Source organism: Pipistrellus kuhlii, unplaced genomic scaffold, assembly GCF_014108245.1.
Source record: "Pipistrellus kuhlii isolate mPipKuh1 unplaced genomic scaffold, mPipKuh1.p scaffold_m20_p_43, whole genome shotgun sequence".
Lineage (NCBI taxonomy): Eukaryota > Metazoa > Chordata > Mammalia > Chiroptera > Vespertilionidae > Pipistrellus > Pipistrellus kuhlii.
The window spans coordinates 1333288-1348847 of NW_023425544.1; the positions used below are offsets into that span (position 1 = coordinate 1333288).

General features: G+C 39.3%; 1 protein-coding gene across 19 annotated transcripts in view; it reads right to left on the bottom strand.

Annotated features, from left to right (window-relative positions):
* Window positions 1-15560, bottom strand: part of DENND1A (DENN domain containing 1A) — a 439633-nt gene that overhangs the window by 287786 nt on the left and 136287 nt on the right. For 17 of the 19 annotated variants that reach the window (XM_036411917.2, XM_036411910.2, XM_036411925.2 and 14 more), the window contains one exon: window positions 11069-11188. The exons of the other annotated variants lie outside the window; for them this stretch is intronic. In XM_036411917.2, the coding sequence (XP_036267810.1) occupies window positions 11069-11188 (120 nt within the window). The remainder of the gene's footprint in view (window positions 1-11068; window positions 11189-15560) is intronic. 19 annotated transcript variants of the gene reach the window in all.

A 15560-nucleotide genomic window follows, 5' to 3' on the forward strand; every position in this document is an offset into this window, starting at 1 on the left:
AGACTAAAAATATATATATATAAACAAGTATTGTTTGCAGTCGTCAGGAAATATGATTATCTTTACTTGATGAGGATGATCAATATTTAGCTTATTTTCATTTACTAATAAAAAAGAAGTACAGACATAACTTTCTCTAAAATTGGCATCCAAAATTATTATTTTTTACAGAGTTGACAGTAAAAATCCTAGCTCAGCAGAAAACGACACTGGCAAATACGCTCTCTATAGAGCCTTTTAAGTTGAGGTTGTTTTTGTTTGCAGTGGCTTTTTGTTTTTTATCCCCCAAAAAAATCTCACTTTCCTATGGGACTAGATTTTTTTTATATAAAAGGAAACCAGTCATTAAGAGCTCAGGCAAAAACAAACAAAAACAAACAAACAAACAAACAAACAAAAACCACACACACACACACACACACACACACACACACACAACTACAGGAATTTCACCCAACTTCTTTTTCCACCACACTTTTAAATAAGTTTTTTTAAGATCTCAAGTTTTTTAGATCCAGCATTTTTTGCTGCATCTTGGGCTCATTAATACACATAAAGAGCTAGTTAAAATACCAAGACTGAATAAATGAACAATGGGACAATTAACCCCACATAAAATGCTCCACCCACTTTACTTCAAAGACATCTGAAATAGAATGGACTAGAAACCATAAACGATGTCTCTCAGAATTAATTTTGTAATAAATATTGCTTTGTATTATAGATAAGGAATTAAAAATCACCACAGGGGCAATCTAACACATGTGAATTTAGTTAAAGGACAACAATTGCTCTTAGTTTTGATGAAGATTTCTGATACTTTCATGTCCTATGAATGGGAACTAAAACCTATTTATACTATAATGCTATAGTATGAAATTAATGCATACTATAATACAGAATTTAATTTTAAAATTTCCTAAATTTCTACATAAATGTTTAAGATATGAGTAATTTTTTACTCAGAATGTAATAAATTCAAGAATCAAAATTTATATTGCTTATTTTTTTAAATATATTTTATTGATTTTTGTACAGAGAGGAAGGGAGAGAGATAGAGAGTTAGAAACATCAATGAGAGAGAGTCATTGATCAGCTGCCTCTTGCACACCCCCTACTGGGGATATGCCCGGAACCAACGTACATGCCCTTGACCGGAATCGAACCCGGGGCCCTTCAGTCCCCAAGCCGACGCTCTATCCATTGAGCCAAACCGGTCCCGGCTCAAAATTTATATTGCTATCTAACTTTAAAAGTATTCCCTTTATGTTATATCTTTTTTTTTAATTTTCAACATAACTCATGCTAATAAAAAGTATTACTTCATTTTTGGGTAATTAATCTTCACCCAAGGACATTTTTCCATTGATTTTTAGAGAGAGTGGAAGGGAGGGGAGAGATGGAGAGAAACATCAATGTGTGAGAAACACATCAATTGGTTGCCTCCTACATGAGTCCCAACCAGGGCCAGGGATCGAGACTGCAATGCAGGTACATGCCCTTTATCAGAATCAAACTTGGGACCCTTCAGTCCACAGCTGATGCTCTATCCTGGCTATGGTGAGGATTTGAAAATGTAAATATACAAAGTGAAATATGGAATGGAAAAGTAAACTAAGTGCATTATTTACCACTTGATGTAAGTATGACTCGATACTATTTTCATACTTTTATGTTCAATGTTTTCAGTAGTTAGTAACTATTCTTCATTGTCAAGAATTGGGCAATGGTGCATAAGATTAAAAGCAGTTGGGGAGTTTTGATAAACAAAAATACCAAAGTAATTAACTGAATGACAAATTCACTACAACAAATGCATTTTTAAAAGAATATAAGTCTTAGCAAGAAATACTTTTTCATATTACTAAGAGCTTCTTCACTTATAAATCAGTCTCACACAAATAAATTATACAAAAGTCAAAAACATCCTCAGGATAGAATGTTTAAGATATGTAAAGATGTTTACAATATAATATGTGAAAAACCTAGATACAAAACTCTACCTACACCAGGATCCCTAGACATTATTGGAGTTGTGGGACGATAAATTGCTTTTCTTAAACTTCTGAGGTTTTTAAAATTTTTCTAATAAGGAATTATATCTTCAATAGAGGCCCAGTGCATAAAATTCATGCACTCAGGAAGAGGGAGTCCCTCAGTCCGGCCTGCACCCTTTCATAGTCTGGGAGCCCTTGGGGGATGTCCGACTGCTGGCTTAGGCCTACAGAAAGTGGGCCTAAGCCATCAGTTGGACATCTTTAGCACTGCCATGGAGGCAAGAAAGGCTCCCGCCACAGCCCTGGGATCACCAGCTGTGAACCTGGCTCAGGGCTTCTGGTTGAGCATCCCTCCCCCTGTGGGAGCACACTGACCACCAGGAGGCAGATGGTCAATGCAGAAGCTTCCCCCTGGTGGTCAGTGTGTGTCATAGCAACTGGTCATTGTACCATTCAGTCGATTTGCATATTACCTTTTATTATATAGTATAATCTCAAAAATTAACATCTGAAAAATAAGTGTCTCATAATTGACAGACTTGTGGCTCTTCAAACTTCAGGTGGCATAATGATTTTTGAATTGAAAGTAAAGAGGTACACTACAATCTCAGTCTTCTGGAGCCTCTCTCGATGAGGGAGAAATGTTAGGCTTTCTGCTTCTAAAACTGATCACTGTAAGGGCCAGACAACCTACATTCAGACTCCTTTTTGTATTCACAAATCTGTCTTGCTCTTAAAATAAGAGTGTAGATCAAACTCAAAGGGCAATTTTAGGTGTGAAGCATATTGAGTTACTTTCCTTTCTACCTCCTGCCCAGTGAAAGCAAAGATAAGGCTCAAATAAATCCTTCTGCTGGTTGTTGCTATTGTAGGAGAGTAGTTTGCTTGCAGGGAGGTCCAAGAAAAATTGTTGACACTCAAACTCAACCAAAAAGCACCCACTGGCCTCCCCTAGAGAATGTTTTTCCATCTCCCCAAAAGGGTCCTCATGTGGAAATCTTAAGACTCTTTCTTTCAGAAGGCAGGCTCAGTTTTACTTGTGTTTCATTCAAACACACCCTGCATCAGATATAAACAAAAATGATCATTTTCTTTACGCTATAATCATAATCTATAAAGAAAATTCTTTACTCTATAATCTGCAGTCACACTGGTTAAGAGGAAATGTGACTCCTTGATTCTAAGTTGAGGTTACTGAGTCTTGAAAAACCTTAGTCCCAGGTGATTTAGGACTTACTCTCTAGAGTTGGGAGAATCTTTGTTGTACACTGAACAAATCTTTGGATTGGGGGTCATAAGACCATTAACAACCAGCTAAAGAAGTTAGGATGAAAACCTTCCTTCTTCTGGTCTCGTTTTCATTGTTTAAAAAATGAGGGTGGACTTTAATATATTATTTCTAAGAGTCCTTTTAGCTCACATCTGATATTATTGTGCAACAGCAAACTACCCATGATGGCTCTTTTAACTAAATATATATGGAGAAATGAACAAACTATTGAAAGTAAAGATTGCTTTGGTGACAAGAAAATAAAATTTGAAGTTGTGAATCAGAGCCAAAAGAAAGTTACTAGAAAGAAACCCAAAGCAGTTGAGAATAGGAGATTCAGGCTAGATTTTTGTTATTGTTCCAAACCAAGTTCCTTTAATCCTCCTGGTGAGATGTTGGGCAAGTCACTGTATCTCTCACAATCACAACACCTTTATCTCTACAATGGAGATAATTTCATAAGATTGTACTAAGAATAAATGAGAATTATGCAAGCCACACTGATATAGATAGATATAGATATAGATATATAGATATATAGATATATAGATATATAGATATATAGATATATAGATATATAGATATATATAGATATATAGATATATATAGATATATAGATATAGATATAGATATATATAGATATAAATATAGTGACCAGTCATTTATGATGCGCACTGTTGCCAGTCCTTCTCTCTCTCTCCCTCCCCACCCCGCCAACCTCCTGTAGCCCCTCCCTCCAGCCAGTCCCACTCTAGTATCAAATAAATGCTAACTCCCCCCTTTTCCTTTTATATCCTGTGTGGTGAGCAGTTCTGACTTAGTCTATCCATCTACAAAATGGTATAACAACATTAGCAGCCATCAGCAGTGGTTACTAGAAGAACAAGATGAGTGGAATACAGAGAAAACAAAAACTAAAGTGTACTCCTGGGGTTCCTAGGATGTTTTCACTTTGTTGCCCTGTACTAAGTAAGCTTCATGAGCATTAAGACAAAGAAGTGCTTTGCTTTTGAAACAAAGCGAAAAAATACCATGTAATGTCCAACTCATTCAGTCTCAAAACAAAAATTTTATTTTAGCCAAAGTCTTGGAGGTTTGAATACCCACAACCTGGGCTCAGACTGCGTGAAGGAAGGCTGAGCCAGGCTGGTTTCCTTGGAAAAGGACCAGAAGGAGACAAGAAGCTTCCACCTATGTTGACAGCCCTGTGCTGGCTGCTGGTACAGAAGACACATCTGTCTGGCCAACCGTCCAGCTTCCCAGCCTCTGCCTAGCAGGCTGCTAGGACAGGGAAGGCATTTATTTCCCTTCTCTTCAAGGTGATTTTCTATAAGCAGTACAACTCGTTACTACTGTAGAGTTGTGGCTCCTCAGAGGATTATACATTTTTAAGCATGAAGGCATATGCGTGACAATAAAACATGCAACATACCCCCAATGACTTCATTTTTTAATTAAGGGGGAAAAGTTATAACCTCCTACAAAGTGATGTGTCTGATGAGCACACACATCCCTGTGTGCCCCCTCCCTCTTACCCCCACATGAAAGGCTTTAAAACACTGAGGATCTCAGAAAAGGGCCCTGGGGTTGGTAAACCAGAGCTTCCATAGGTCCTACCCCATGGGTTCGGCTTCCAACAGAAGCCATGTGCCAGCACCCACAAGGGGTGGAATTATAATCTACCTCAGCAATTGGGCCTTCTTCCAGCTACTATCTGGAAAACAGCATTGTGCCCATTGTACTTTAAAGGGGAGGAATTAAAAAGAAATCAAACAGCTCCAGAGAGATGGGACCACTCGAAAAGCAGAGGAAAGTCTTCAGTTAAATAGTATGAAAGATCCAGGTTTCCCAAATGGCATTTAAGGCATTGGGAAGAAAGGCTGATTTCTCCCAAAGGAGCCCCAGCTTTGATGCCCAAACTGCCCTCAAACATCGGGCTGTGCATTTTTGTATAGCAGGGTACCCTCAGGCGAGACAACTATAAATAGCTTAAAACAAGAATAGGAGATTCCATCTGTTTCTGGAATATTTCAGCAGCACCTGCTTTCAAGGTAAAAATCTGGGAGCTGTCCCCACAGCCTTCCTTCCCAACTGCCTTCCCCATCCCCCACACTTATTTTAAACTAAAGCAGATAACAAAATCCAAAAGGGCTTCTGCCACCACACCTGCCTAAGGAAAGAGTCCTTTGATTTTTCTCCTGAACTGTATGTGTTCGGAAAATACTAAACAGTTAAAGAGAAAAGCCGAAGTTTTAAAAACCAGAGCCTTGTATTACTTCTAATTTCTTTTTCTCTATGAGAGCTGAGCTTTTCCATGTTTGTAGTATAAATGAGTACAATGTGGATGAAAAAATGCAATAGTTCTTCCTGCCATTAAGTTAGAAAGTGTTCCAGAAGGAAGATGGCTCTTAATACAATTAATGTTTAAACACAAGCTCATATGCCAGCTTGTATGGAAAAAAGGACAATAACTCCCCAACAAGGGCGAGGAACATATTTCATTAAGTTCAAAACAAAACAAAAACAACAAAAAAACTGAAGTTGAGGCTCGAAAATTCCAACCTAAATCAAGGTGCTATTCCCAGAGTGATGTGCAGCATCCCTTCTAAGAATAACCGAAGCCCATGTAGATAGCAATTTCATATTTTTAAAAAAGCCACTTTATCCTTGTCTACAAACATCAATACTTCTAATGTCTGCCCCAAACCATCCAATGGCACTCCATTTGCTATGGGGGAAATCCAAAATCTTGAGCAAGTCTTGAACAATCCGGCCCCAGGACTTTTATGGTATCATCTCTTGCTACTGTCCTCTCATCATAGTCTCATCATTCTTTCATCTTGCTCTTCCTTCCATTTCTCTGGGCCTGTGCACACCATTTCTCCTTCAGGCAAACCCCCACTGGTTCTATAAGACCCAGTTTAACTGGAAACATCAGCAACACTTTCCCTGACCCTCCAAGCCACAGGTGGGCCCTCCCTAATCTGTGACACCCCCCCCCCCCCCCCCAGAGCCTTGCACATACATTTTTCTTTCAAATAGCACTTATCACATAATATTTTAATTAATTATTTACATAAGCCCTTCCCAAAGATTGGGTAGCTCCTAAGACAGTAAGGGTGGAAGTGAAATGGGAGGTGGTTATCAAAATCATAGGTTGCCTGGGAACAGTGTACCTAGAAGCCTATTCAATGTTAAATTTGGTAAAGGACAAAATTTATATATTGTTTTCAGCTTGTAAAACCAAGTTCAGAAAGTTCAGCTCATTAAAGTCTTGGATGAACATGACATCTGAAAGGTTCTCATCATATAAGGAACTAGGGCTAGATCTTTATGTCTATTTGAAGGCACCTTGAGGTAAATAAATGCTAAAGACAGGTGTTATGCATTGCTCATTCCTGATATAGACTAAGTACTAAAATACTTACTAAATTTAAATGTTAAACAAAATTTTGAGATACTGTCTTTATGAAACAAGTCATATCTTCCAAAAATGTATTCTATAATAGTTTCTGAACAGTTTTATTTGGGCATAAAGACAGTTATTCAAACTTTCTCAAGAGCTTAAATAAGATCTGTATACAAAAGAGAAAAAAATGCATAACACAAATATTTAAGTTCATTTATAAAGAGTAAAGACATATTATCATTACATGAAATATCTTCCATAATCCAACCACCACCACCACCACCACCACCACCACCACCACCTCAAAACAACATGGTTATGGCTTTGAACTCTTATGCTCTTGATTGGTATGTGTCATTTAGGCAAACCAGAAGCCACAAAAAATTTTGGTTCTAAGTCACTTTGTTTTATATTTGAAAGATATCAGAGGTAATGCTTATACTACATCAGATACAGATAGTGCTATCTGGAAATACTAAAATACTCTATCACATTCCGGGGTTTATAATGAAGAACAACTAACTTAAACCATAACTATTGTTCTCCTAGCTGGTGTTTTTAATATAATATTGAGTGCCATCCAGCAACTAGTTAAATAATATTATGATGAATCTCAAGGAAAATTAAAATACTTTAATAGAAAGAAACTAGTTAACCATTGGAGAAAATATTCATTTGACTTTATGTACCATGTATTTGGGTTAATGAGACTTGCTTATACTCTAGTATAGGGGTGTCGAACTCAATCAGAGATGGGGCCAAAATCTAAAATCCAGCCTAAATCGCGGGCCGAATGGTTTACTGAACAGTCATAAACTGTCATTGTGATGGAAACGCAGCGGAGTGCAGTGATGACAGTGCGGTGCGGGCCACATTGCAAGGCCTGGCGGGATGGATTTGGCCCGCAGGCCTTGTGTTTGACACATGTGCTCTAGTACAACTACACTTTTTAATACACTTTTATCTGTGAACAAAACAGATAAAAATTCTCAGCCTTCACAGAACTTAAATTCTAGTGGGAGGAATAGACAATGCCCCTAACAATGAATCTAATAAGTTAATATATAAAGAGTTTTATTATAGCCCTGATCAGGTGACTCAGTTGGTTGGATTGTTGTCCTGTACACCAAAAGTTTAAGAATTCGATTCTTCGTCATGGCACATACCTAGGATGAGAGTTTGATTCTCGGTCAGGGAGCATATAGGAGGCAACCGATACATGTTTCTCTCTCACATCAATGTTTCACCCTCTATCTCCCTTTCTCTTTTTCTCTAATTGATAAACATATCTGCAGGTGAGGATTAAAATAAAAAACATTTTTCATTATAAAATTAAGTTTACATTTGTAATACTGATGGTCTAGTCCTTTGTGGATACAAGTCCTGTCACTTAACACTGGATTGACACTGTGAAAAACGGTTTACTTTTTACAACTAATATGAAATAAGTTTTATAATATGAATCATGCTTCTGCGATTAACTATTTTTCAAATTTTCTCTTTAAACTAGTGTCTCATGAGGTCCATCCTCTAATTTCAGTGCCCTGCTCTTCCATTCAAATGGTATGCATCTCCCAGGCTCTGAAAGCCATGCATACATTATTTTGATCAAGCATTATATTAAGGGCTGGAGATACAAAGATGCTTAACACACAGTCTTTATCCCTGAAGAGTTAACTATCCAGTAGGAGAAGGACGAAGGATGACCGAGGTTTATGAGTGTAAAATTGAAGTATGCACAGCATCTGGGTGCTCTCTGAGGAAGGGATGGCTACCTCCGCCTAGAGAAGGCTGCTTGGAGTGCTGCGGAGTCTGGGAGAATAGGTAAATGCATAAAGGCAGAAAGACCCAGTGGTTCCTACATACCAGGAGAGCAGTCAGGGAGGAAGGGATCCTAAGGGGCTAGGATTAGTGGAGGCTATAAATGTACAGATGCCATCACTAGGAGCTACATCCCTCATGAGAAAAAAATGGAAAGCAGCAAGATAGAGTGGCTTATGAGCAGACTTAAGCTAGAGCATTGCGCACGCCAAGAATGGTGACTGGACCTCAAGGCACAGGTTAACTGAAGGAAAAGTACCTAAAAAAGGCAAGGAGACCAAGCAGTAAATGAGGACAATGCTAATAATGTAAACCAGACCCAAATAGTGCTCATGTTTTCTTGGCAGACCTCTCCAGTCTCCACTGGACGTGTTACCAACCAGTCATCTGGGATTAACAGGAGACTCTTCCATTCACATCTCACCCCAGCAATATTCCCAAACCAAACACAGGGGAAGTGCAACTTTGTGTGCCCTTTATATATGTGCACAAGCTGGATGAGATAAAGTGAGACTTCCACCCCAACCCATGTTAAATATCCATGAAATGATATCTCAGAATTCCTACAGTACTCTTTATCACCACAGTCACTATTCCCTGGCATTAGAATATCCATAGTAAGAAGATGCTACACCGTGGGATCATTCTATGCATTTTATATAGCATACTGTGGTAATCGATCATCGATCTCCCCAGCGAGTACTGAGAACTTCTCATGGGCAGGAGCTAATAGTAGTAACAAATGAATGATTTAAACCACCAAAATTTTTCCCCATAGTTCCAAGCTAGTATAACAAACAGAAAACACATTAACTGTTGCTATTTTTCATTCAAAATGATGACAGCGTGAAGGCTATTCAGTGAGTTTCTCACAAGCACAAAGTCCATAAACCTCCACACAGACACACAAAATCAAACACTAGAATCAGAGGAGAGCAATTTTTTTCATTTTAATTTTTAAATATACGCCGGAAAATACGGTACATAGTTTTCCACTCCCAGGAATTTGCTGAGTAAATGTGGTAGTGCCAGTTCAGAGTCATCTCCCCACTTCCCAACACACACACACACACACACACACACACACACACACAGCACTGAAAGGAAGAAACATCATGACTCAAAATATTGGGGAGGAGGGAGGGAATATTTCTGCAAAACTTCAAGAACTTGCTTTAAACCCTCATATCCTCAAATGACCACATAATATGCAGTTTCCTGGCCAAGGCCAAATCTAACATTAGATAATAACGAAAGTGAAATTTTTCTTTAAAAAGAAAAAGACCAACATTATTAAGTCAAAAAGTAAATAATCATTTACATCAGAATCTAATACTCTGGGCTACTGAGGCATGCTTGAGAACAGCTGTTCACATGTAATCTCACAAAGTAGCTGGATTGTACTTCCTTCCTAAGGTCTTTCCTCTAATAACCCGATTACAGATGCTATCCTTGGTGAAGAAGATAGTTAATTTTGCTGATTAAAAAAAATAATAAAACTTGTGTAGAGAAACACAAAAGTAGCAGTCTGTACCGACAGTAATTGAGCAAAGGGACTCGAAAAGTCAGCTCCCCTTCCCGTTCCACCCCTCCAACACACGTGGTGAGAGGGTGTGTGGGCTTGAGGGGAGAGGCGAGGGGGGTTGTCTTTGCTTGGTGAGAGGAAGAAGAAAGTGCAGAGACAAATATACCAGAGAACTACTCTTTCTGGAATTCATAGAGGGTCTGGCCTTTTATCCCCAAGACTGGGGACCCGGGTTTTGTCAGGGGCGCCTCCCCGCTGTCCTGCCCTGGGCTGCTACACATGAGCAGAGAGAGACAGGAGGCAGGCCCCTCTGACACCTACTTAACGAAGGCAGATGGAGAGGAGAGTGTGTGGATGCCTTAACTTCCCCCTCAGGAGGCGCCCAGCAGGAGCCCACAGAGCCAGCAGCTCCAAAATCAGATTTCCACACACCCTCCCACCACAGAACACGCTTACCACTCCGCAGGAGGAAACAGCATTAAGCAAGTGTGGCCCTGGTGGTTGAAGGGGTTTAGAAGACCTAAAGAAGCCTTCTTAGAGGATCTGGCCCTTTTTTCAAACCTCTCTAGAAGTAGCCTAGTTGGGAAACAGTCTCACTCACTCAATGACCCCACGGGGGCAAGGGTGTTACTTTGAGGAGGACACAATCAGTGTCTGCGAGACGTCTGAGTCACAGACACATACTTTATTAATAATCTTACATACACAAAATGTCCAAGGGAAAGCCTCACAGGCTGACTTCTGACAGCTCCAGATAACAGCAGGGGGAACTGAAGCCATGCTGGCTCTGCGGCTTCCACGTACTCCTCAGAAGCGATGGTCCCTTTCCCACCCCAGGGATGTGAGACAAATAAATAAATACAATTATCTGCAGAAATTAAAGTGCAAGGACAACACTGTCAAGTCCTTCCCCCCAAGTGCAGTGACTTGTGGGAAACAGATAGGAAAATAAAAAGAACAGCTGGAAAATTTAATTACAGAATAACAACTCAAGAGCTGACATTGTTTCGCAGAACTAGCCAATAGCCAAAGCCCCTCTCCCTTACCTTAAGATACAGAAGCAGCTCTTAGCTCCTGAAGATAAGCGGCAGAATCCGAATCTCTGTTTGCTGTCAATGTCAGTGAGCACGAACGTGAAGTTCTGGCCAACTTGGCTAACTGTGAGGCTGCGGCAAAGACAGAACAAAGGGGAAAATGAATGTGCAGTAAGTTTCTTGATAAAGTATCTAATCATGACAAGTCGTTGAACCTGTAACATTTCCTCTCTCAGTGGAACTCTTTATAAATGAACTGAAAATTTACACACTTCAAGGAACAGATTGTGAGCTAGTAAAAAAAAAAAAGGGGGGGGGGGGCAGCAAGCAGCACATTCTGGTGACCACCTACCTCATCGGAGCTACCGCCATAGCTTCTCCTACTTACTGAGTGCAGGCAGGTAGCACTGTTAATCATCCCATCAAATCCGAAAGGTGCTTTCCGTTAACCTCACATGGTACACGAGGAAACAAAATGTTTTAAAATCCACTTCGAAAAATAAGTTTACCAGTTAGCTTGGATTCCTCCTTAAAAATTTAAATATTCCAAATTCTAATACATAAATTTGTGCTAATATGGTATTTTAGAATTTGAGATTAAAATTTTCAAAGGAACTCATTAACTCTTAGTTTACATGTTACGTTTTACAAAATATATCCAAATTGATCATATATTCAAGTAGATGCTCTCAGCTATAATTTACTTTTTAAACTGTCAATGGAATAAAAAAGACATGGTTCACCAGGCCTTTTCCAAAGACAGACTTTTTGAGTCTTAGGATACAATATAAATTAAGTTTTTAAATATAGATACCATAGCTTTCCTTTTGAAAATTCCCTCATATAAGCTGCATAAGAAAATTAAAGAAGTTTTCAAGGTGTCTTAGCACAAAAGATCAGTGGACCCTAACTGGTGGTCATATGTAAGGAAACAATCCTGTCCCTTGGAAAGTGGTTAGAGAGTATAAGAAAATAATTCAGGAAGAAAATGCTCCCCTCTCCTTTTTTAGCTAGGAAGGTGAACGAAAACAAGGTGGCAATTTAAAAGCAACTTGGTAATAAAACAGGTGTAAGTAATGCTATCCCTCCACCTTACACAGCCAGGAGAAGGAACACATTTCTATAAAAGTTATAGAGCTGTCAAGGGGACACCAAATGCTACCCTCTTATGGCTGTTATGTTTTATCTATAAAGCTTGGATACTGTGTTACTATGGTGATTTAATACTATGTTTTAAAAGGGGATTATATGATTAATTTTAACAAGGTTGAGAACTGAAGATGTGTGAGAAACAGGATTCTAGCTCACATAATTAAAGTGATTGGGGGGAAACATGGGCCTCATTGGGGAGGAGAAAAATCTGCATTATTAAAATATTTAAAGCAACAGGTCAGGATGATTCTAAGTTACAAATAAGGTCACACTTATGAAATACTCTTATGTGGTTTTATAAAATATGATTTATTTTAATTCAGGGTTTGATTTCACATCCACGGTGTTTACAGTGAAGCATCCTAGAAGGAAAGGATAGTGATAGGACTGAATGAGAAGAAAAGACCCAGGAGCTCTAGGAAAAGGACAGAGAACAAACACAGCTTGGTTGGTGAGTTGAGTGTCATTAATTTTCCTATTATCTTTTCACTAACATTAAAAATGCTGAAAATGCTTTTAGCTACCTCATAGGCTCAAAGAAAGATTCATTACTCATTTACTTGGTTCAAGTCCCAACTCAATCACTTGCTAACTAAGACTTAATTTAGCAAGTTACTTAACCTCTAAGTACCTCAGTTTCTTCGCCTGGAATAACAATGAGAAACTACCACCCAACCCAAAGGATGTTCGGGAAACAAGTGAAATAAACATTTAGTGTAAAGGCCAGTCCACAGTAAGGATAATTAATAAAAATGCAAGCTGTTACGTTACCATCTGAATGAAAACTTTCATATTAAAACCATGCCTTTGCTTAGAATCTTCCTGACTCAGCTTTGTAGTACTTGTGAGTAGATAGAGGAAAGCTGCCTTTCTCTCTGATAGCCTCTTTTCAGTAAAGGGTAGACCTCCAAATGACAGAGGGAGCTGTTCTCGCTTGCATTAAAGTGAACAAGATTCTCCCGACCATAGAGGCTCAGTTGGTTGGAACATCATCCCATGCACTGAAAGAATGGTTCGATTCCTAGTCAGGTCACATGCCTCCGCTGCCGGTTCGATCTCCGAGTAGGGCACCTACTGAAAGCAGCAGATTGGTGTTTCTCTCTCTCTGTCTCTCTAAGTGTGTCCTCAGGTAAGGATAAAAAAATAATAATAGAGTGAATAAGATTCTTTTTGGTGTGCCTTCTAAGAAGGAGGCACTTATTCACAGTTGAGTCACATTTTTTTAATTCCTACTAGGGTGAGGTAAAAGTTAATAAAACCCCTAACCATTAAACAAAAAAATATTTTTCCTTGGACAATTTCGAAAAGTCAGACAAAGGCAGTCAAACAGAGGTTAACTTGAAGGTTCTGAATCTCCACAGAATGTGTCATTCCTACAATGAGACAGACTACTCCCTTTTTTTCCTTAAAAATGGCTGAGAAAAGGATCTGCTTCCTTAAAGGCTGCAGTTCCTATGATTGCCTCTGGATCAGAGTCCACAGAAACCAGATTTCAGGATAGTTAAAACTGGGTGGAACCAAAGAAGCCATCTTATCCAATGCTCTTGTTTTGTAGCTGGGAAAACTGAGGCTCAGGATTATTTGGGGGGCTCTGTTTGTTTTTACAAAGTAATCAGGACTAAAAGAAAAATCCAAGCCAAATTCTGCTTCAAAGTCCTTTCCATTCCTCCTCACTGCACTAGACACAATGAAAACTCTCCCCCAGAAGCTTTCAGCTCAGTTGAAGGAACTTTGATACATAAGAAAGTCAGATAGTTGTCTCACCAAACAGACTATACTTCCCACTAAACAGTATTTTGAGTATTTCCAAAACTGAGCCCAGAAAACAGGGCAAGACCATCCTTACCTGTGCTTCCCATGCCTAGATGAATATGGAAAAGGCAGAAAAGCAATGACTATCTGAACCACAAACTTGAACTTCCTGCTGCCTTGTAAATGTCTGTTAGCTATTTAAGTTCCCTATTGCAACATTCTGTTTAACCTTAAGGTTGTTTACAGGTTCAGTGTATAAAGGCATGAATCATGTGGAAAGGACAGTTTGATTGCAAAATGTGATTTTCCATATCAGCCTCACTTAAGTTTGTCATCTTCCTGAGCAACTAACTACTATCCTGACCACTGCAACAAATACTGGATATACAACATCCATCCCACTGTGGCACTTCCTGTCCAGTTGGAGAGGAGTAATAAACAAGTGTATCACAAAGCACACAGCTTGTCAGTGTTGTATGAAACCAAAGAAGGAACAAGGACAGAAGATGGAAGTGAAGGGAGGGCCCTACTGTACTGAGGTAATGCGGTCGGAGACAGCGTCTCAGTGATGACATTAATACTAACCTGAAGGATGAGCTGAGCAGCCAATCCAGAAGCAGCAAATTGGGTATTTCAGACAGAGAAAAGAACTGTGCAAGATTCTCAGGCTAGAAAGAGCTAGGCATGTTCAAGAAACTAAAAGGACACCAGTACAGCAAATAATAATTTTTTTTTTTAGAATGAACAGAGATATCAACAATGTCATTTCAATACTCCTCTCCACCAAGAGCTTCAAGTTCAGTGTAGGGGAGAAATAACTTCGTATTGAAAACAAGACTATCTGCTTCTTCCCCAGTTCTGTAATTACATGGTAATGACCATAAGCAAGTCATTCCACCTCTACAGATCTTGGCTTCCCTGCTGTAAGAGAGGATGCTTGAACCAAATGAATTTCAGCTTTAGAATCCTGTGGTCTGATTCTCACACATATTCAAGGCCTGTGGTAGCCAGAGCACAAGCCATCACAGTGCATGTCACTCTCTCCCTAGCAGGCCCCATCTGCTCTGGCTGAACAATCTTTAGGCTCACTCATGGTTTCTCCTCTGCTTTGCTCTTCAGTGCATATGGGGTGTTAGGCTCTCCCTTCCACTTACCCCTTCTTGTCCTCCCTGCAGACTCAACACAAGTCTCCCCCACTATAAGCAGCTCTCTCCATCTCAGTCTTCCCTAACTTCACTATCCTTTTGGACAGATAAGGCTAAATGTGTCTTTCTAATACTTCCTGAACTAGGCTGAGAAATACAAGAAGGGCAGAGCTCCAAGTCTTACCATTTCCTTATCGCCCAACATAAGGCTACACATTCAGACCCTTCCTTTCCTCTTTTGTAAAAGAGAGAGCACCATCACTTACCTCCTAAAGTTGTTGGGAAGAATAAATGAGGTTTAATGTGAAAACGTCCAGCACGTTGACTAGAATCAATTAGGAACTCAAATACTAATTTCTTTCTTTGTCTTTCTCTACACACACACACACACACACACACACTTGGTGACTGTGGTCTTCTCACAAGGTATTTTGCTAAAAAATGTATTCTTTTGG